The 24128-nt window shown below is 43.1% G+C and overlaps 1 protein-coding gene across 1 annotated transcript in view; it reads left to right on the plus strand.

The window, feature by feature from the left end:
• Window positions 1-24128, plus strand: part of nudt6 (nudix (nucleoside diphosphate linked moiety X)-type motif 6) — a 141848-nt gene that overhangs the window by 17677 nt on the left and 100043 nt on the right. Inside the window, exon 2 of the mRNA XM_043674063.2 lies at window positions 3837-4040. Within this exon, the coding sequence (XP_043529998.1) occupies window positions 3837-4040 (204 nt within the window). The remainder of the gene's footprint in view (window positions 1-3836; window positions 4041-24128) is intronic.

Genomic DNA, 24128 nt, shown 5'->3' on the forward strand with positions numbered 1-24128 from the left:
CTCACACTTAGATTATGTATTGGAGGTGAGGGAGAGACTAAATCGAGTAGGTGAGTTAGCTAAACAGCACCTAAAGAGGGCACAGTATAAAATGAAGCAGGTGGCAGATAAAAGATCTGAGAGTCGGACATGTTAGTACTATTACCAATGATAGGAGATCCTTTCAAAGCCAGGTTTCGTGGTCCCTATCAAATTAAGAAAAAGTTGAGTCAGGTGAGCTATCTAGTAAAGATGCCAGTTAGGAAAAAAAAGGTATCGGTTATGTCATGTGAACATACTGAAACCGTATTATACTAGGGAGAAACAAATGGAGAAACAGGTGTTAGTTAATGCCCCACCAAGTGAGGAATCAGCCAGATGATGTGGATTTTGAGGTGCCTCAAAATAGAAAAAAAATGGAGAAGTCCTTGAGGAGTGGGATAGGTTAGTAAGCCATCTGTCTCAGGAGCATAGACTGCAGTTGAAAGATTTGTTACTGCAGTATACGGATATATGTAAGAGTCAGATATGGAAGACTAATGCTATTATACATGAAGTCGACATAGGGAATACTGCTCCGATAAAACAACACCCCTAGCGGCTTAATCCTTTCAAAGCCAGACAGGGCCAGATGCAGGTGGAGGCTATACTCAACGGGGACATCATCGAACCAAGCCAGAGTAGTGGAGTTCGCCGATCATCATAGTTTCCAAACCGGAGCGGGACTCAACGATTCTGTGTGGATTATTTAAAGGTCAAAGCTATGACAAAATCGGACTCCTATCCAATTCCTAAATTGGAGGACTGTACCAAGAAAGTCGGGCAAGCCAGTTACATCACCATGTTGGATTTAATGCGTGGTTACTGGCAGGTACCTTTATCAGAGTTGGTGAAAGAAATTTCTGCATTTGTAACCCCAAATGGGCTATATCAGTTTAAAGTGATGCCTTTTGGAATGAAGAACGCACCTGCCACTTTCCAAAGACTCATGAACAGAGTTGTGGTTGTGTTAACAAAACTGTGCAGTTTATTTGGATGATGTAGTGTTCTTCAGTAAGTCCTGGAAAGATCACATGGTACAGTTGGCAGAGCTCTTCAAACGGCTACGAGAAACAAAACTGGTGATAAACTTAAATAAAACAGAATTCGCGAAAGCAGAGGTGACATTTTTGGGACATAACATCAGTTATGGAAGGCTGACCCCACGGAACACGAAGACAAAGGCCATCAAGGAATTTACAAAACCAACCTCGAAGAAGGAGATGCTTTGATTCTTAGGACTCAGCGGATTCTATTGGAAGTATGTTCCAAACTTCAGCAGTGTAGTGGTACTGTTAACCAATTTGCTAAAGAAGTGGACAGATCAATGTCAGGAGGCATTCGACCATTTGAAATCAATATTAACCACCAAACCAGTTTTAGCTACACCACACTTTTCAAAACCTTTTCAAGTTGTCATTGATGCTAGTGAGAAAGGAGTTGGAGCTGTATTCTTACAGGAAGATGAGAATGGGATTGAACTGCCAGTTTTTTTTTGAAGAAGATCAACATTCACCAGAGGAGGCACTCCACAATCGAAAAAGAACTTTTGAGTTTGGTACTGACCTTATGGCATTTTGATGTGTATGTCACGAACAATGTATCGGAGACAGTTGTGTACACTGATCACAATCCGCTTACATTCTTAGGACAATTTAAAGACAGGAATATAAGACTCTTTCATTGGAGTCTTATGTTAGTCTTTTAATTTAAAAATCATAAGCAGAATAAACTTGATATGCAGGTCAGAAGAATGTAATCACAGATGCATTATCGCGGATTTAACTGATAGAGGTTAGATGCCAATCTTCAGTCAATTCTATTAACTCATGCGATATCAAGAAATGGCTGAAGATACCAATATTTAGAGCTGTACTACAACGGGTCAGCTAGGGACGCAGGAAGTTCTGATGCACACATCTTCAGTATTATTGCCAGAATATTGTTGGTCCCACAGCCTTGTAGTATTCAGTACCTTCAGCCATTTCTTGATATCGCATGAGTTAATAGAATTGACTGAAGATTGGCATCTGCGGTGCTGGGGTCATCTAGAAGAGGTTGAGATGGATTGTAGACTCACGCTCCTGGCTGAAGATTGTTACAAATGCTCTAGCATTATCATTTCCACTGATGTGTTGGACTTCTTCATCGTGGGGTTGGAGATATTTGTGGGACCTCTTCCAGTGAGTTGTTTAACTGTCCACCACAATTCACAACTCCGCTGAGATTGGATCTGATTTGTAGGTTATGGAATCACCTGTCTATCATTTGCTGCTTACACTGCCTAGCATAAGTATGCCTGCTCCTGGATGTCCTCCTGCACTATTCATTGAACTATATTTGATCATCTAGCTTGATGGTAATGGTTGAGTAGGGAATATGCTAGGCTATGAGGTTGAAGATTGTGTTGGAGTACAACTTGGCTGCTGTTAATGGTCCACAACCCCTCATGGATGCCCAGTCTTTACTTGCTAAATTTGTTCAAAGTCTGTCCCATTTAGCACAATGAAAGTGCCACATGACATGATGGAGGCTATCCTTAATGTGAAAATGGCACGTTTCCTCCACAAAACTATGTGGTCAACCCCACTGATGCTGTCATGGACAAAACATCTGCTGCAGGTAATCTCAAGAGAATGAGGTCAAGAATATTTTTCCTTTCTTGCCAATTTCTTCACCACCTGACGTAGACCCAGACTAGCAGCGATATTTTTTTGAGACCTGAATAGCTCAGTCAGTAATGGTGCTACCAAGTCACTCTTCATGAAGCACATTGAAGCCCCCACCCAGAGTACATTATGTGCCTCTGTGCTTCCTCTAAGTGATTTCAACATGGTAGAATACTGTTTGACTGATGCCATGAGACTTTATTGGCTCTGGAGTCAATGTTGAGGGCTTCTAAGTTAACTGCCTCCCAAGTATAAACCACCTCTGGGTCACCACCTCTGCTGAGTCTGTCCTGGCCTAAGATCATCAAAATACAAAAGGAGAGGTTAAGAGAGTTCTTTCTACACAGAAGATTGTTAGGCTATTGATCCGAAAACAGTAGTGGAGCCAGAATGTAAGTTCATTTTCAAAAGGAAGATGGATAAACATTTGAAAAAGAAAAGTTGAAATGGCATGGGTAAAGGGGAGGGAATGGGCACAATGGATAGTTCTCAGAAACTAGCATATGTATGATGAGATGAATTGTCTTCTTCTATGTCCTACAGTTTGATGTCTTAATTAAGGATACAATACATAATATACAAAAGCACTTTATGGGTGAAGAGTTATTGTTTCAGATGTAACTTGTTCTATAAGCATTCAAAAAAATTTGAGTCAGGATCACTGGTAATTATTCTTCACATGTGAGCCTAAACTGTGAATGTGTATTCCAGTTGACTGAAGAATAATGTGTATGAAGGTGAGGTGATATATATTGGGAGGAAAATACGGAATTGAATTTACAACCAATAGAATGACCTGAAACAATGGGAAAATTCGGTGACTCCCTTAAGGTTCAAATACACAATTCCCTGAATTAAGGGAACACAGTTTTAAAAAAAGGCTAGCTGGGTTTTTGAATTTAGTAAATGGGGCTGTAAAATTCAAGAGTGACAAAAGATTATTGCCATCCCTTCTTCAGCAAGTTCATTGCTCTCTATTATGAAAGTATATTCTGTTTCAGAGTTAATTTGATTGAACCTGTCTTTTTAGCTTTCATTTTCTGCTTGTCAATGTGTCATAAAACTTAACATCAAACAAGATGGTGGAAGGAATAATGTTTGCAATTCATCGCATTAAATAGGATTCAACATATTCTATTTCTTTTGTAGATGCTATCAAGCACTGGAGAGCAGAAGGCAAGGTGGCAGTCTGGCTGCATGTTCCTATTCTCCAGAGCAGATTTATACCTGCAGCAGCTGCTCAAGGTTTTACATTTCACCATGCTGAAAAGGACCATTCCACATTGGCACTATGGCTAGCTAAGGGGGAAAGCAGGCTTCCTGCTTATGCTACACATCAAGTCGGTGTAGCAGGTGAGTGAATCTTGATCAGTAATTTAGTTCTTTTTTTTAATTCAGGAAATCATAGTGATCAAGAAAACTTAAAAATAATCACTGATGAAAAATTCTAATCCTCAAGCTAAAATAAAACTGCAGTGCTATTACAAAATCAGATATTTTCCAAGGCCCTGAATTTTCACAGACACAGAATTGATCTACATCATAGGTAGAATAGCACTGGAGTCCTGATACCAGAAGTCCCGCCCCAAAGCCAACATTCATCATTTTGCTAGATAAAAGGACTGGAGAAGGAATGTCCTTTGCACATTTGTGGGTTCATTGAGGCAGTACCACATTTGAAAGTTCAGTTATATTCAGTAAAAATCAATTTTCATTAGCAAGGTTCCTGAAAAATGATTTATGGGCTTTGCGTATTTTTTTAAGGTTTTTTTTTAAAATTCTCTCGTGGGCTGTGGGCATCACTAGCTTGCCAGCATTTTATTGCTCATCCCTCGTTGCCTTTGAGAAGTTGTTGGTGAGCTGCCTTCTTAAATGGCTGCAGTCCATATGCTGCAGGTTGACCCTGAATGCCACTGGGGAGAGAAGACCATGATTTTGATGCAGCGACAGTGAAGGAATAGTAATATATTCCCAAGTCAGGATGGTGAGTGGCTTGGCGGGGAACTTGCAGGTTGTGGTGTTCCCATGTATCTGCTGCTCTTGTTCTTCTAAAAAGAAGTACTTGTGGGTTTGAAAGGTGCTGTCTGAGGATTTTGATGAATTCCTGCAGTACACACTGTTGCTACTGAGCATCTGTAGTGGAGGGAGTGGATGTTTGCCAATGTCGTGCCAACAAGCGGGGCTGCTTTGTCTTGGATGATATCCAGCTTCTTGAGTGTTGTTGGAGCTTCAGTCATTCACATAACTGGGCAGTATTCCATCACACCCTGACTTGTGCCTTGTAGGTGATGGACAGACTTTGAGGAGTCAGGAGGTGAGTGACTCGCAGCAGTATTGCAAGCCTCTGACCTGCTCTTGTAGCCAGTGTTTATGTGGCAAGTCCAGTTGAATTTCTGATCAATGATAACCTCCAGGATGTTGATGGTAGGGGATTCAGTGATGGTAATGCCATTGAATGTTCAGGACCGCTGGTTAGATTGCCTCTTATTAGGATAGCTGTAGGACAAGGGCAGCAAATACGGAGCACCACAACCTGCAAGTTCCCCTCCAAGTCACTCATTATTCTGACTTGGAAAGATATCACCGTTCCTTCACTGTTGTTGCATCAAAATCATGGAATTCCCTCCCTACTGACACTGGGGCAAACTACAACATGTGGACTGCAGTGGTTCAGGAAGGCAGCTCACCATCACCTTCTCAAGGGCAACTGGGAACGGGCAATAAATGCCAGTCAGCAATGCTGACATCCCACAAATGAATTAAAAACAAATTTTAGCATGCAGCCTTCAGTGTCAGTGATAAGAAACACCTTCATTCTGTAAACCATTTCATTCAAGCTATTTGTGTACTTTTGACTATAGTGACATGTATTTACACAGTGCTTAAGATCTACAAAGTGATGTGAAATGTAAATGGTGAAACCATTGGTGATTGAGGCAACATGGCACTCTGTCCTCTAAAGTGCACCTTTGAGTGTTGCTTAGTGGTACACTAAGTGGTGGTACACTGCTTACCTTGCATACTGCATGCCATTAAGTAGTGAGAGGACCAGCCTCTGTGCAAGGGCAAGTTACTCAACTGAATGGGCTAGGGAGGACTGGGGTCACACTTGTAACTTAGTTACAGATAGAACATTGTTGAATGTCAGGAAGGTATTTTTTAGTAAATCCATGGAACAGATCATATACTGAATGTTGATTCATTATATATCTTCAACAGAAAGGTGAATGTGTTTCAGGCTGAGGAGAAGGTTGTACAAGAGGTGTCAATGAGGTTCCTAATTCATTTTTGATTACCTAAATGGATTATGCAGGAATTTTTCAGACTATGTTCCCCAATTTATGTTGACTTTTGTGCGTTTGTGACCTTGCTAAGGAGAGTAAGTCGGTCCAAATGGAGAGTGAATATTAATAAAGTGGAGCGTGATACATCACAACTATGTTTCACTGAGGGAAAATGTAATCCTGTGATGATTCGGAGATGCCGGTGTTGGACTGGAGTGTACAAAGTTAAAAATCACACAACACCAGGTTATAGTCCAACAGGTTTAATTGGAAGCACACTAGCATTCGGTGCGACGCTCCTTCATCAGGTGATTGTCAGGACAATCACCTGATGAAGGAGCGTCGCTCCGAATGCTTGTGTGCTTCCAATTAAACCTGTTGGACTATAACCTGGTGTTGTGTGATTTTTAACTTTGTATTCCTGTGAGGTTGTGTTCCACAGACTTAAAGTTGTAGGGAGTGTTGTGGGATACCACCTAAAAATCTTTATGTACATACATCGTCACTAGCGTCATAGAGATGTACAGCACAGAAACAGACCCTTCAGTCCAACCTGTCCATACTGACCAGATATTCTATATTAGTCTAATCCCATTTGCCAGCACTTGGCCCATATCCCTTTAAACTCTTCCTATTAATTTATCCATCCAGGTTCCTTTTAAATGTTGTAATTATACCAGTCTTCACCACTTCCTCTGCCAGTTTATTCCATACACTCACCACCTCTTGCGTGAAAATGTTGCCCCTTAGGTCCTTTTTAAATCTTTCCCTTCTCACGTTAAACCTATGCCTCTAGTTCGAAACACCCCCACCCCAGAGAAAATACCTTATCTATTTACCCTATCCATGTCCCTCATGATTTTAGAACCCTCCATGATTTTAGAAACCTCCATAAGGTCACTTCTCAGTTCATTTCTATACAGTCTTTACATTTGTAGAACAAACAAACCCATGGCATTTGTTACTTATACAAGACAGTATTTGCATGCATTTGAGGCCCTGAAAGGGTCTGGTAACTGAACGAACACTATTTAACTCCAGTGGAAAGAACTTAGATAGTCTTTCCCCAATGGTATCAATGAAGATATTGATACCAATTGGATTAATTTCCCCTTTGGGATCAATGAAGACTGCTATGAGGGCTAGGCAGGAAATCTACAAATTGCTGCTTGAATTTTCCCACTTGATCTTTTGCTTTCCCACACTTTGCTCATTTGTTCCCAAATTGTAATTTATATGAATTCCTATGTAAATTACATTCTAGCCTGATAAGGATATGCATGCTGGAAGTAGGGTGTAACTTGAAGGAGCTGAAAATGTGTTGCTGGAAAAGCGCAGCAGGTCAGGCAGCATCCAAGGAGCAGGAGAATCAACGTTTCGGGCTCACTCTTGAGTGAAAGAGTGGAATTTTATTACAGAAATAAAAAATAAGATGAGATAAAACATAACAACCAACACAAAAACACATGCAGTGAACTTACATGAAAGCTGGGAATAAATGGGATATCTAATACAGGCAGGAAAATTAAGACAGTTGCAGTTTACAGTTTGTTTTTTTTAAAAGAGTCTTTGGGATACATGAATGAAACCTGTATTCCAATTGCTTAGCTGTTGTCCTGTTGCCTCAGGAGTGGTATAGCTAGAAGTAACCCTTGATTTTCAGTCAACTGAGGTTTTCCAAGTTTATTTCAATGTTCAGCTATGGCTTACTGAGATTGGATAGAGAGAAGGAGAGAACTTTCCACATCCTAGCTGTGTACAAGTCATGCTGTGTTCTCTCCCTTCGTTGCTCAAAAGCAAGCTATTGAAATACGGTTCATTTTTATATACCAGTCTAGTTGCATTGTCATTTCATCAGAACTGACAAAAGAATCACTGCAATAGAAACATTAATTCCATTTTTCTCTGCCTATAAATGTTGCCAAACCTGCTGAGTTTCTCCAGCACAATAGGGTGAATAGTCATGGTCTTTTCCCTAGGATAGGGGAGTCCAAAACTAGAGGGCATAAGTTTAAGGAGAGAGGGGAAAGATTTTAAAAATAGAGCAAAGGGACAACTTTTTCATGCAGTAGATATGTGTATGGAATGAGCTGCCAAAGGAAGTGGTGGAGGCTGGTACAATTACAACATTTAAAAGGCATCTGGATGGGCATATGAACTGGAAGGGTTTAGAGGGATACGGGCCAAATGCTGGTAAATGGGACTAGATTAATACAAAATATCTGGTCGGCAGGGAATTGGGTTGAAGAGTCTGTTTCTGTGCTGTACATCTCCATGGTTCAATGACTTTCTCTTCTATTTCGGATTCTAGCATCTGTAGTTCTTTGTTTTATTTAAATATTTTCTGTTATCCAACTCAGCAGAGTATGAGTCAGATTTTTAATGAGCCGTTGTAGAACATGGGCCCCTTGTAGTATTTCTATTGCACCAAATTTGTAATGCTGATGTTTCCTGATTCAAACACTACACATAATTTTCCTGTTGGTTGGTGAGGGATTGGTGTCATCTGTATGAATGCCCAAACACCAGCCAAAGATGACTGGATGAGTGATGAGAGCAAATCACTTGCTACATTTCTTATTCCCATTAAGATCAGGCTAACATTTTTCTGTCAAAAGCAGAAAAATAAGACTGCTTTCTGTTCCAGAATATTCAGTATTTTATCTGCTTATTCATAACAAAGATAAATGGTCCTACCTGCTGTGACCTGAAACCTCCCCAGGAACTACTGGAAATTGCTATTTGTGGAAAATTCTGTCAAATGTCATTCCAATCACTGTTACCATGAACTTAAGGTATTTTCAAATGCATCAATATATCCATAAAGAGATCTAACCTGTTAGAAATTAAATAAACTGATAATTGGATTTATTAACCAACAATCAACCTGTATTAGCTATAGTTGGAAAAAAAAGCAAATCGTTTGTCTGCCAAGTTTCGTGATTTTTCAAGAATTGGTCCCTTATTTTGATGAAAAATTTTAAAGTGGTACTGATGGTAGTCCCCTCATCTAAGAACAAATCTATTTTTGCAAAATAATCCAAGAAGTATTTTGAGAATTTAATATTTCTTCTAATATATGTACAGAATCCAGATCCAATATCAGTACATGCTACTTATAAAGAACAGTTCTGTAAAAATATGAGTCACTGCAAAGTCTACTTTTGATAGTACTGCAGTGAGGGAAAAGGTATCACAGTATAGTGCAGGCAAAACTAATTTTACCTGTCTTCCACAAGGCTGATTCACAGGGTAATTAGTAATTTCATCAAACAAACACATGCAGCAATTTACATTCATTGCTCTTAAAAGATAGAACATAAGACTGTACAGATTAGGAACAGTCCCTTCAGTCTACCATCTCTGTGCCGACCATGGTGCCATTCTAAATTAAATTCCTGTATGCGGTCCACAACCATCTATTCTTTGCCTATTTATCTGCCTGTCAACATGCCTTTTCAACTTTGCTAACATATTTGCTTCTATCACCTTCCCTGGCAACATGTTCCAAGCATCTACCACCCTCTGTAAAAAGCTTTCCTCGCACATCTCCATTAAACTTTTCCCCTCTCGCCCTACACTCATTCCTGAAACATCTGGATAACAAGGAGCAGGAAAATCGATGTTTTAGTCAAAAGCCCTTCATAGATCAGAGGGGAGGGTGCAGCAGATAGGTGGGAAGAGAGATTGGCAGGTAGGATAGGTCATGAGGACAGTGCCAATCTCTTCCCACCTGTCCGCTCCACCTTCCCCTCTGATCTATCACCTTCATCCCCATCCCCATTCACCTATTGTACTCTTTGCTACCTTCTCCCTAGCCCCAACCCTCCCCCATTTATCTCTTCACCCTGGAGGCTCCCTGCCTCCATTCCTGATGAAGGGCTTTTGCCCGAAACGTCGATTTTCCTGCTCCTCGGATGCTGCCTGACCTGCTGTCTTTTCCAGCACCACTCTAATCTAAACTCTGGTTTCCAGCATCTGCAGTCCTCACTTTTGCCTATCTGGATAACGAGGTCACCTACATCAGACTCCTATTTATTGATTTCAGCACCATAATTCCAATTAAACTCATCTCCATACTCTGAGACCAAGGACTCTGCTCCCCTCTCAGCAACTGGATCCTGAACTTCCTCACATGTGGACTGCAATTAGTAAGAATAGACAGCGACAATACCTCCTCCATGATAATCCTTAACACCGGTGCACCACAAGCCTGCGCACTCAGCCCCTTTGTATACTCCTCATACACTTATGACTGTTTTGCCAAATTCAACTCTAACTCCATTTACAAATTTACTGAGGACCCCACTGTGATGGGTCAGATCTCCAACAACAAGACAGAGTGCAAGAAAGAGGTCAAGAGCTTAGTGGCATGGTGTAAATACAACAATCACTCCCTCATTGTCAGCAAAACGAATGAGCTGGTCCTTGACTTCCGGAATGAAGTGGAGGACATGCCTTTGTTTGCATCATTGCTGCTGAGATGGAGGTGGTTGACAGTATCACATTCCTAGGAGTAAATATCACCAACAGACAAGATGTTAAAGACAAGAAAACACATCAATGCCTTTACTTCCTCAGAAGGCTAAGGAAACTCAGCATGTCCACAATGGCTCTTACCAATTTTTATAGATACATCCAATCTGGATGTATATCATCTTGGTATGGCAACTGCTATGCCCAAGACCGCAAGAAATTTCAGAGTTGTGAACGCAGTCCAGTCCATCTCAAAAAGCAGCCAACATAATCAAAAACCCTTCCCACCCTGGTTATACTCTCTTGTACCCTTTTCCATCATGTATAAGTTATAAAAGTTTGAAAACACATACCAAGAGTTTCAAGAAGGCCTTCTTCCTCGCTCTTACCAGACTTACGAACAAACCTCTCATTTATTAGAGTTGATGTTTGTCTGCACCTTCTTTGTAGTTGTAACACTATATTCTGCATTCTAAGCTATTACCCTGATGTATTTACATAAGGTATAATATGCATGCAAAATAATATTTTTCTCAATACATGTGACAGAAATCAATCTAATCAAACCTGTGCCCCCAAGAATTTCACATTTCTTTCCTGGGATAAAAGACTCTGACTATTCACCCTATCCATGCCTGCCATAATTTTATATACTTCTATCAGGTGATCCTCCATAGCTGTAGTGAAAACAATCCTCTCCTTATAAGTGATACACTCTAGTGGAGGCAACATTCTGGTAAACCTTTTCTGTATCCTTCCTATGGACTAGAACTGCACACAATACTCTAAATGTGGCCGAACTAAAGTCTTGTACAACTGCAACGTGATTTGCCAACTTTTATACTCAATGCCTCAATTGATGAAAGCAAGCGTATATATGCCTACTTATTCACTTACGTTGCCACTTTCAGGGAGCTATGGACTTGGATCCCAAGATCTCTCTATATATCAATGCTTCTAAGGGGCATGCCATTAACTGTATACTTTCCTCTTGCATTTGACTTCCCAAAATGCATCGCCTCACTCTTGTGCAGATTAAACTCATTCTGCCATTTCTCCACCCAACTTTCTCACAGATCAGTATCCTGTTATATCCTTTGATAAACTTGCTCAGTGTCCACAACTCCTCCAATTTCCATGTTGTCTGCAAACTGACCATCTACAATTTCTTCTTGTCATTTATATAGATTACAAACGACAGAGATCCCTACACTGATCTTTGTTGAACACCATTGTTCACAGACCTCTCCAAAACTCTGTCATCTATGACCAAGCCAATTTTGTATCTATTTGCCAACTTAGCGTGGATCCCATACAACTTAATCTTCCAGACCAGCCTATCACGAGTGACCTTTTCAAGTGCTTTAATAAGGTCCATACAGACAACACCCACTGCCCAAACCTCATCAACCATCTTTGTCACTTCCTGAAAAATTTAACCAAGTTTGTGAGACAAGACCTCCTCATATAAAGTTATGCTGACTATAAATTCATATTTTTCCACATACGAGTAAATCTGTCGCTAAGAGTCTTTTCCAGTAATTTTTCTACCACTGATGTAAGGCCCACTGTCTTATAATTTCCTGGATTATCCTGTTGCCCTTCTGAAACAAAGGGATATCACTGGCTATTCTTCAGTCTTCTGTGACCTCACCTGTGGCTAAAGATGAGACAAAGGTCTCTGTCAAGTCCCTAGCAATCTCCTACCTTGCCTTCTTCAGTATCCTGGGTTAGATCCTATCAGCTTCTGGGGACTCACCTACCTTAATGTTTTTGAAGACACCCAATATTTCCTCCTCCTTAAATCAACATTCCCCTTCCTTATCTTACTATCATCAATGTCCTTCCCCTTGGTGAATACTGATATGAAGTACTCATTAAGGATCTTGGCCACTTCCTCTGGCTCCATGCATAATTTCCCTCCTTTATTCTTGAGTGGACTTAACTTTTTTTCTAGTTACCCTCTTGCTCCTAATATAGAACGTAGAACAACACAATGCAGAACAGCCCTTCGGCCCTCGATGTAGCACCGACCTATGAACTATTCTCAGCTCGTCCCCCTACACTATCCCATCATCATCCATGTGCTTATCCAAGGATTGTTTAAATCTTCCTAATGTGGTTGAGTTAACTATATTGGCAGGTAGGGCATTCCATGCCCTTACCACTCTAAGTAAAGAATCTGCCTGAGTAAAGACATCTGTCTTAAATCTATCACCCCTCAATTTGTAGTTATGCCCCGCCATACAAGCTGATGTCATCATCCTAGGTAAAAGACTTTCACTATCTATCCTATCTAATCCTCTGATCATCTTGTATGTCTCTATCAAATCCCCTCTTAGCCTTCTTCTTTCCAATGAGAACAGACCCAAGTCTCTCAGCCTTTCCTCATAAGATCTTCCCTCCAGACCAGGCAACATCCTGGTAAATCTCCTCTGTACCTTTTCCAATGCTTCCACATCCTTCCCGAAATATAACAACCAGAACTGTACACAATATTCCAAGTGTGGCCGCACGAGCGTTTTGTATAGTTGCAGCATGATATTGCGGCTCCAGACATCAATCCCTCTACCAATGAAACCTAACACACCATATGTCTTCTTAACAGCACTATCAAACTGGGTGGCAACTTTCAGGGATCTATGTACGTGGACTCCACGACCCCTCTGCACATCCACACTGCCAAGAATCTTTCCATTGACCCAGTACTCTGCCTTCCTGTTATTCTTCCCAAAGTGCATCACCTCACATTTAGCTGCATTGAACTCCATGTGCCACCTCTCAGCCCAATTCTGCAGTTTATCCAAGTCCCCCTGCAACCTGTAACGTTGTTCCAAACTGTCCACTACTCCACCAACTTCGGTGTCATCTGCAAATTTACTATCCACCTATGCCTGTGTCTTAAGTCATTTATAAAAATGACAAACAGCAATGGTCCCAAAACAGATCCTTGTGGCACACCGGACTCCAGGCTGAATATCAACCACCACTCGCTGCTTTCTTTCAGAAAGCCAGTTTCTAATCCAAAAGGCTAAATCACTCTCAATCCCATGACTCTGCATTGTCTCCTACCACCTACTATGTGGAACCTTAGCAAAGGCTTTACTGAAGTCCATGTATACCACATCAACTGCCATACCCGCATCTACATGCTTGGTCACTTTCTCAAAATACTCAATGAGGTTTGTGAGACACGACCTGCCTTTGATGAAACCATGTTGACTATCTGAAATCAAGTTGTTGCTTGCTAGGTGATTATAAATCTTATCTCTTAAATTCCTTTCCAAAACCTTTCCTACAACAGTAGTAAGGCTCACTGGTCTACAATTACCTGGGTCATCTCTACTGCCCTTCTTGAACAAACAACATTTGCAATCCTCCAGTCCTCTGGTACTAAACCTGTAGACAATTATGACTCAAATATCAAAACCAAAGGGTCTGCTATCGCCTCCCTAGCTTCCCAGAGAATCTTCGGATAAATACCATCTGGCCCAGGGACTTGTCTATTTTCACTCCTTCTAGAATTGATAACACCTGTTCGTAACTAACCTCAATCCTTTCTAGTCTTCTCCTCTGCAATATTTTCATTTTCCTGAGTGAAAACTGATGAGAAATGTTCGCTTAGCACCTCTCCAATCTCCACAGGGTCCACATTCAACTTCCCACTTCTGTCTTTGACTGCCCTATTCCTACCCTAGTCATCCTTTTATTCCTCACATACCTATAGAAAGCTTTGGGGTTCTCCTTTATTCTATTTGCTAAAGACTGCTCATGTCCTCTCTTTGCTCTTCTTAACTCTCTCTTTAAATCCTTCCTAGCTGATCTGTAACTCTCCATTGCCTCATCTGACCATCTTGCCTCATCAACACATAAGCCTCCTTCTGCTTAACAAGAGATGCAATTTCTGTAGTAAACCACAGTTCCCTTACCTTATCACTTCCTCCCTGCCTGACAGTGACATAGCTATCAAGGACATGCAATATCTGTTCCTTAAACCAGCTACACATTTCCATTGTCTGCATCCCCTGTATTTTGCTACCCTATTCCATGCACCCTAATCGCATTATAATTGCCCTTGCCCCATTGATAACTCTTGACCTGTGGCATGTACCTATTCCTCTCCATCGCTAAACTAAATGTAACTGAATTATGGTCACTCTCTCCAAAGTACTCACCTCCAACTAAATCAAACACCTGGCCTGGTTCATTACCAAGCACCAGATCCAGTGTGGCCTCCCCTCTTGTCAGACCTTCGACATACTGTGTCAGGAAACTTTCCTGTACACATTGGACAAAAACTGTTTCATCCGATTTACTAGAGTTATAGCATTTCCAGTCAATGTTGGGGAAGTTAAAGTTCTCCATAATGACCACCCTGTTCCTTTCACTCCTACTCAGAATAATTTTTCCAATCCTCTCTCCCACCTCCCTGGAACTCTGCAGAGGCCTATAAAAAACTCCAAGCAGTGTGACCTCTCCTCTCCTGTTTCTAACCTCAGCCCACACTACCTCAGTAGACAAGTCTTCGTCAAAAGTTCTTTCAGCCACCGTTATACTATCCTTGGCTAACGAGGCCACACCTCCCCCTCTTTTACTGCCTTGTCTATTCTTAATAAAAGATCTAAACCCTGGAACCTGCAACATCCATTTCTCACCCTGATCTATCCATGTCTCCAGAATGGCTATAACATTCGAAGTCCCAGGTACCTATCTATGCTGCAAGCTCACCTACCTTATTTCGGATACTTCTGGCATTGAAGTAAACACATTTCAAACCAGCTTGCTGACTGCCAGCACATTCCTGTGACTGTGAAATCCTGTCCCTGTCCTCCCTACTGTCATCTTCCTGTGCACTGCAACTATACTTCAGGTTCCCATCCCCTTGCTGAGCTTGTTTAAACCCACCCGAATAGCATCAGCAAATTTCCCACCCAGGATATTAGTACCCCTCTGGTTCAAGTGATGACCATTCTGTTTGTACAGATCCCCCCTTCCCCACAATGAGCCCCAATTATCCAAGTACCTGAAACCCTCCCTCCTGCACCATCCTTGCAGCCATGTATTCAGCTGATATATCTCCCTATTCCTTGCCTCGCTACCACGTGGCACGGGTAACAAACCAGAGATAACAACTCTGTTTGTCCTAGCTCTCAGCTTCCACCCTAGCTCCCTGAAATCCTGCCTTACATCCCTATCCCTCTTTCTACCTATGTCATTGGTACCAACATGGACCACGACTTGAGGCTGGTCACCCTCTCCCTTAAGGACCCCAAAGATACGATCTGAGACATTACCAACCCTGGCACCTGTCAGGCAACACATCAACCGTGAGTCTCATTTGTTCCCAACAAATCTTCTATCTGAACCTCTAACTATTGAGTCCCCAATGACTAACACTCTCCTCCTTCCCTTCTGTGCAACAGGGACAGGCCCTGTGCCAGAGACCTGGGCCCCCCTGCATACCCCTGATAAGTCATCCCCCCCCAACATTATCCAAAATGGTATACATGTTTTTCAGGGGAATGGTCACAGGGGATCCCTCCACTGATTGATTGATTGCTTTTTCCTCCTTTGAACAGTCACCCAGCTTTCTTCGTGCCTAGGAGTAACTACTTTGCTGTAGCCCTTCTCTATCACAGCCTCTGCCTCCTGAATGATCCAAAGTTCATCCAGCTCCCGCTCCAGTTCCCAAACATAGTCTTGGAGGAGCGAGAGTTGGGTACACTTCCTGCAGATGTACTTGGTTGGGACACTAATGGCGCCCCTCCCCTCAAACATCATGCAGGAAGAACATTCCTATCCCTGCACTGCCATCCCTGCTAGTCCCCTTATCACAAAGTAAAAATGAAGACGCTTACCTGACGTGTCCTTGGTCTTTAAGGTTAAAGGAGGTGGTTGGGTGGGAGACCCTTCAAAGGTAGGGTCTCGGTTTGAGAAAACACTGACTTATATAGCTGGGCAGAAATAAAAAGTAGAAGTCCCTCCTTTTCCAGAAACCTCTGCTCTCTGATTTCAAATATAAAAGCTCAAATCAGTGACTCACCGCTCCCGGCAGGCTCCTGGTCCAAGCTCCCACCCTTCGAGTTGCTGCTGCAGCTGACAAACAGAAAAAAAAAGAGCTTTCTCCTAAAGCCTACTTGTGGCCCTTTCTTATTTAAGTTCTTTTCTGCTTCCTTTATGTTTCTTTATATTCCTCAGGGGCCTTGTTTGATTTCAGTTTCCTAAATCTTAGATATACTTCCTTGTTATTTTTGACTACACTTTCAATATCTCTTGTCACCCAAGGTCGTGAAACTTACTATCTTTATCTTTCATCCTCACAGGAACATGTTAGTTCTGAACTCTGATCAATTAGCCTTTAAAATATTCCCACATGGCAGGTATGGATTTCCCCTCAAACAGCTGCCCACAATCTAATATCTCCACTTTCTGCCTAATACTGTTATAATTAACCGTCCTGTAAATTAGCACCTAACAAATTCTGCCCCATCTAAACCACTGGCACTATGGGTGTCCCAGTGGTGCTGGAAGAGCACAGCAATTCAGGCAGCATCCGAGGACAGGCAAAATCGACGTTTCGGGCAAAAGGCTTTTGCCCGAAACGTCGATTTTGCCTGTCCTCGGATGCTGCCTGAATTGCTGTGCTCTTCCAGCACCACTGATCCAGAATCTGGTTTCCAGCATCTGCAGTCATTGTTTTTACCTATGGGTGTCCCAGTCAGTGTTGAGGGTGTTAAAATCTCCCACTACAACAGACCTATTTTTTATTGCAAAAACATATATTAATCATTTAAAAAAAAACTTTATCTCCATTCACTGATATTAATGCAGTTCTGTACAGTCTTGGCATATCAAGAAAAACAAACATTGGAATTTAACATTCCCTGCAGTTGCAAAAACCAAAGGCATTTCTTACTCATGCAGGACAGTATTTACATTCAAGGCAACAAGAGACTCCAGTAATTGAACAGATCCTCTTCAAACTTTGGCAGAAAGACCTTAGAGAGTAGTCTTGCCCCACTGCACTTTGGTGACAGCTGCCCCAAACTTTAGTGAGTCCCTGGGATGTAGAATGTACCAGTCTGCAACACTCCGTTGAGGTCAACTCTTTGCAATGGAAGACCAACAAATTTTGGACAGTCCAAAGAGCATCCTTCACCAAGTTGATGGTCCTCCAGGCATAGTCAATATTTGTCTCAGTGTGCAGGCCGGGAAACAGCTCAAAGAGCACAGAGCCTTGTATCATGAAGCTACTCAGGATGAACCTCAACATAAACCACTGCATCTCTCTCCAGACCTCCTTCGTAAAGGTACATACCAGAAGGAGACATGTGACAGTATCTTCACCAGCGCAGCCATTTTGAGGGCAGCATGCTATGGTGTTCAGAGACCAGGCATGCATGAAGGATTTGACAGGTAATGCCTTTCTAACCACCAGCTAAGCCACATTTTTGTGCTTATTTGAAAGTTCTGGTGATGAGACTTTCTACCAAATGACCTTGATTCTTTTTATATCTTTCCCTGATCTGCTTACATATCAGTTCGTCTATCTCCCGCTGCCTAATGGGAGGCCTATAGATAACCCCATCAAGATGGTTACACCTTCTTTATTCTTAAATTCTACCCATATGGCCTTGTTGAATGAACCCTCCAAGATGTCCTCCCTTAGGATAGCTGTTACATTCTCTTTAATCAGTAATGCAATTTCCACACCCTTCTTACATCCCTCTCTACCTCGCCTGAAACATTTAAATACTGGAATCTTGAACTGCCAGTCTTGCCCGTCTCTCAACCAAGTTTCTGTAATGGCTATCACATCATAGTTCCATATGCTAATCCAGGCTGTAAGGTCTTCTGCTTTACCTGTTATACCAGGCACTTGGGGCTGTTTTCATTGGAGAAAAGAAGGTTTAGGGGTGACTTGATAGAGGTGTACAAGATGATTAGGGGTTTAGATAGGGTTGACCATGAGAACCTTTTTCCACGTATGGAGTCAGCTGTTACGAGGGGGCATAGCTTTAAATTAAGGGGTGGTAGGTATAGGACAGATGTTAGGGGTAGATTCTTTACTCAGCGAGTCGTGAGTTCATGGAATGCCCTGCCAGTAGCAGTGGTGGACTCTCCCTCTTTATGGGCATTTAAGCAGGCATTGGATAGGCATATGGAGGATAGTGGGCTAGTGTAGGTTAGGTGGGCTTGGATCGGCGCAACATCGAGGGCCAAAGGACCTGTACTGCGCTGTATTTTTCTATGTTCTATGTAATGAGAAGGTACTGCATAGACAATATGATATAGTAGACAGGATAGAGAAATCCAGTACACTGTTTCAGGTTAAACAGGAAAAGGAGGCACTAGCCAGAATATCTTGATTGCCGGGCAGTTGTTCTTCCTTGCAGATGGAAGTTGCACATGGGGACCCTGTGGAATCCCCATCATAGTAGACTTCAAAGGAATCACCTGGGAAATTGAAGATTCCACTGATCAATTCCAGTATATCTGAAACGCTCTGAAAGTCTCCATTTAAATAGGTGACTTTGGAGAGTTCTGATGAAATTACGTTTAAAAACGTTATGCAGGAAAATTTACATTATTAACAACATAGTCTAACTCCTGGATAACTTTAACAGATTCCATGCTTACCTCACTTCCAACTACACTACTTTCCTTTTACCTCCTCCCCTCTTGGGTCTTTACAGCACCCAAGAACTTAACATCCCACCGTCCAACTGTACACCTGACTGCCCCCAGCTACCTCCTCTCCCAGTACTGGATGCAATCCACAACATCACCACCGCCTTCCTTACGCTGCTGAAGGACCAAAACCTGGCTGCCCACCCACACCATTGCTGCTGCCAGAGAATCCAACCTAAAAGCCCCTTCCCATACAGGACCTCTTGCCTAATAAACCTAACCTATGCCCCCCCCCCCCCCCCCCCACCTTTTGTTCTCAACTTTCTAACAATGGGAAAAGTTTCACTCTATATGCAATATAAAGACTTTCATGATTTTGAACATATCTACCAAATTACCTCTCAACTTTCTTTAAAGGGTGAAATTTTAGCTTCTCCATTCTGTCCATGAAACTGAAATGCCTACAATCCACGAATCAGGGTGGCACATCTGATTTTAAAAAGTGTGCTTTTAACAGAAATGGGTAGTCTTAAAACAATAACAAAAAGTCCAAACATATGACAGAAATGGGGTCTCTGCATAATCATATGCTTAAATCAAAATTGGAGAAAATTCTGTAGTATGAAGTGGGCCGAAACACAGCATGTCTGTATCTAAAAAGAGAAAAACTATTTGAAGCAGGACTTCAACTTGAATTGATAATCTGTGCAATGTCACATCGTGGTAACAGATTCAATACCAAATGAGATTTAAAAGCTTTGCATAGGTCTTAAGGTTCGGACTTTTATTCATGTTAGGGAGCTGGAGCTGGATGCACTCAGGATCGTCCAAGATGCTCAACACTTCATAGACAAGAGTTTTGGTGAGATGGTCACACCTGAGGTGCAGGCAGAGAGTCGCTGGGTGACCATCAGGAAAGACAAAGGGAGTAGGCAGAGAGTGCAGAAATCCCCTGTGGCCATTCCCCTCGAAAATAAGTATACGGTTTTGGATACTGCTGGAGGATGACCATTCAGGGGAAAACAGCAGTAGCCAGGTTGGTCACACTATGATTGGCTCTGGGGCACAGTGGGAAAGGGTAAAGTTAAACAGGACCTTAGTGATAGGAGACTCGATGGTTAGGGGGACAGACAGGAGATTCTGTGGCTGCAAACAGGAATCCAGGATCGTATGTTGCCTCTCAGCTGCCAGAATCCAGGATGTCTTGGGGCGGCTGCAGAATGTCCTCAAAGGGAAGGGTGAGCAGTCAGAAGTCATTGTGAATGTTGGCACAAATGACATGCATATAAATAGGGATGAAGTCCTGCCGAGTGATTATAGAGAGCTGGAAAGAAGTTAAAAACCAGGACCTCGTCAGTGGTAATCTCCAGATTGCTTCCAGTGCCACGGGCGAGTGAGGGTAAGAATGGGAGGACATAGCAGATTAATGCTTGGATAAACAATTGGTGCAGGGGGCAGGTATTCAAATTCTTAGATCATTAGGATCTTTTCAGGGGCAGAGGTAACCTGTTCAAGAGGGACAGGTTGCATCTGAACTGGAGGGGGCCCGATATCTTGGTGACCAGGTTTGCTAGTGCTACAAGGCAGGGTTTAATCTAGATTGGCAGGATGGTGGGATACTCAACAGCAGGAAGGCAAGTGCAAGGTTGGAAGTAGATACAGTAATCAAAAATAGTGAAGTGAAGAGACCGGAGAGGCTGGAACACAACAGAGAGCAAGGAATGCCTGTTGGATTAAATTGCCTCAATTTCAATACGAAGGGCTGACAGATAAGGCCGATGAACTCAGGGCGTGGATAGGTGGTGGGATTGGGATATTATAGCTATTTCAGAGACATGGCTAAGGGAGGGATAGAACTGGCAGCTTAATGTGCCAGGGTACAGGTGCTTTAGAGGGGATAGAAGTGGTGAAAAGAGGGGAGGGGAAAGTTGTATTTTTGATTAAGGTGAGTATCACAGCAATAATCAGATGAAATAACTGAGGTTTTGTGGGTGGAGCTAAGAAATAAAAAGGGGATGTCCTATTGACCCTACAAATAGTCAATGGAAATTAGAGGAACAAATATGCAAGGAGACTGGGGAGACTTGGAGGAGCAATAGGGTTGTCATAGCAGGAGGTTTGAATTTTCCTAACAGAGACTGGGACTGCCATAGCATTAAGGGCTTAAATGGGGTCAAATTTGTTAAGTGCGCTCAGGAACGTTTCCTCAAGAAGTATATAGAGGGTCCAACATGGAAAGGAACAAAACCCCGAACTACTCTTGGGAAATTAGGCAAGACAGGTGACGGAGGTAACAGTGGGAGACCACTTTGGGAGCAGCGACCATAGTTCTATGAATTTTAAAATAGTTATGGAGAGGGATAAAACAGGTTCGAGTGAATTTTGATGGAATTAGACAGGAGCTTGCAGGGTCTGGAATAGTGGTTCAGGCAGCATCCAAGGAGCTTTGAAATCGATGTTTCGGGCAAAAGCCCTTCATCAGGACTTTTGCCCGAAACGTCGATTTCGAAGCTCCTTGGATGCTGCCTAAACTGCTGTGCTCTTCCAGCACCACTAATCCAGAATCTGGTTTCCAGCATTTGCAGTCATTGTTTTTACCTAGGAGTTTGCAGAGGTTGATTGGAGTAGTTTGCTTTCAGGCAAAGGGACCTCCAGCAAGTGGGAGGCCTTTAAAAGTGAGATAGCTAGAGCTCAAGATCTATATGTTCCTGTGAGGGTGAAAGGCAAGGCTGACAAGAATAGGGAACCCTGAATGACAAGAGACATTGAGTCTTTGACCAGAAGAAAGGAGGTATGGCTCAGGTACAGGCAGCTGGAATCAAGGGAATTCCTGAAGGTGTACAGGGGATACAGGAGTTTACTGAAGAAGAAAATCAGGAGGGTGAAAAGGAGGCATGAGATAGCTGTGGCTGAGAAGATTAGGGTGAATCCAAAGATGTTCTTTGAGTATATTAAAGGAAAAAGAATAACTAGAGAGAAAATAAAACCCCTCAAAGACCAAAGTGGACATGTATGTGTAGAACTGCAGGAAATGGGCAAGTCCTCGATGAATATTTCTCCTGTGTTTACCATGGAGAAAGACATGAAGACTTGGGGAAGTTAGTGGTCATATCTTGGAGACAGTCCATATCACAGTAGGAGAGGTGTTGGATGTATTAAAATGTATAAGGTTGAATAAATCTCCTGGTCCTGACCACATATATCCAAGAACACTGCAAGAGGCGAGAGAAGAAATTGTGGGGCCTCTGGCTGATACTTTTGCATCATCGTTAGCTATGGGTGAGGTCCTGGAAGACTGGAGGGTTGAGAATGTTGTGCCCTTATTCAAGAAGAGCTGCAAAGAAAATCCTGGGAACTATAGATCAGCAAGCCTAACATCTGTGGTAGCTAAGTTACTTGAGAGGATTCTGAGATAAGATATACATGCATTTGGAAAGACAGGTTTTGATTAGGAGTAGTCAGCATGACTTTGTGCGTGGGAGATCATGCCTTACAAATTTGTTCGAGTTCTTTGACAAAGTCACGATAAAGGTTGATGAGGGCAGGACGGTAGACGTAATCTGTATGGAGCTGAAAATGTGTTGCTGGAAAAGCGCAGCAGGTCAGGCAGCACCCAAGGAGCAGGAGAATCAACGTTTCGGGCATAAGCCCTTCTTCAGGCTTGAGGAAGGTGTCCCCAGCAGGCTAAGATAAAAGGTAGGGAGGAGAGACTTGGGGAGGGGTGGGGGGGGGGGGGGGGAGTTGGAAATGCGATAGGTGGAAGGAGGTCAAGGTGAGGGTGATAGGCTGGAGTGGGGTGGGGGCGGAGAGGTCAGGAAGAAGATTGCAGGTTAGGAAGGCGGTGCTAAGTTCAAGGGATTTGACTGAGACAAGATGGGGGGAGGGGAAATGAGGAAACTGGAGAAATCTGAGTTCATCCCTTGTGGTTGGAGGGTTCCTAGGTGGAAGATGAGGCGCTCTTCCTCCAACCGTCGTGTTGCTATGGTCTGACGATGGAGGAGTCCAAGGACCTGCATGTCCTTGGTGGAGTGGGAGGGGGAGTTGAAGTGTTGAGTCACGGGGTGGTTGGGTTGGTTGGTCCAGGTGTCCCAGAGGTGTTTGCTGAAACGTTCCGCAAGTAGGCGGCCTGTCTCCCCAATATAGAGGAAGCCACATCGGGTGCAGCGGATGCAATAAATGATGTGTGTGGAGGTGCAGGTGAATTTGTGGCGGATATGGAAGTATCCCTTGGGGCCTTGGAGGAGGAAGTAAGAGGGGAGGTGTGGGCGCAAATTTTGCATTTCTTGCGGTTGCAGGGGAAGGTGCCAAGTGTGGAGGTTGGGTTGGTGGGGGGTGTGGACCTGACGAGGGAGTCACAGAGGGAGTGGTCTTTTCGGAATGCTGATAGGGGAGGGGAGGGAAATATATCCCTGGTGGTGGGGTCCGTTTGGAGGTGGCGGAAATGACGGCAGATGATACGCTGTATATGGAGGTTGGTGGGGTGGTAGGTGAGGACCAGTGGGGTTCAGTCCTGGTGGCAGTTGGAGGGGCGGGGCTCAAGGGCGGAGGAGCGGGAAGTGAAGGGGATGCGGTGGAGGGCATCGTTGACCATGTCTGGGGGCTCAAGGGCGGAGGAGCGGGAAGTGGAACAGATGCAGTGGAGGGACAGAGTATCAGGACACCAAAGGAGAAATTGTTAAGGGTGAGGACCAGTTCGGCCAAACGAATGAGAGTGTCGGTGAAAGGGTACTGTTGGGGATGTCTGGAGAGGAAAAAACGGAGGGCCCTGGTCCTGGTCATGGCGGATGGAGGTGTAGAGGGATTGGATATCCATGGTGAAGATGAGGCGTTGGGGGCCGGGGAAACGGAAGTCTAGGAGGAGGTGGAGGGTGTGGGTGGTGTCTCGAACGTATGTGGGGAGTTCCTGGACTAGGGGGGATAGGACAGTGTCGAGGTAGGTAGAGATGAGTTCAGTGGGCAGGAGCATGCTGAGACAATGGATCGGCCAGGGTGGTCAGGCTTGTGGATCTTGGGAACGAGGTAGAACCGGGCAGTGTGGGGTTCCCGGACT

Source organism: Chiloscyllium plagiosum, unplaced genomic scaffold (assembly GCF_037043375.1).
Source record: "Chiloscyllium plagiosum isolate Xiang-an unplaced genomic scaffold, Cpla_swu_hap1 HiC_scaffold_36, whole genome shotgun sequence".
Taxonomy (NCBI): domain Eukaryota; kingdom Metazoa; phylum Chordata; class Chondrichthyes; order Orectolobiformes; family Hemiscylliidae; genus Chiloscyllium; species Chiloscyllium plagiosum.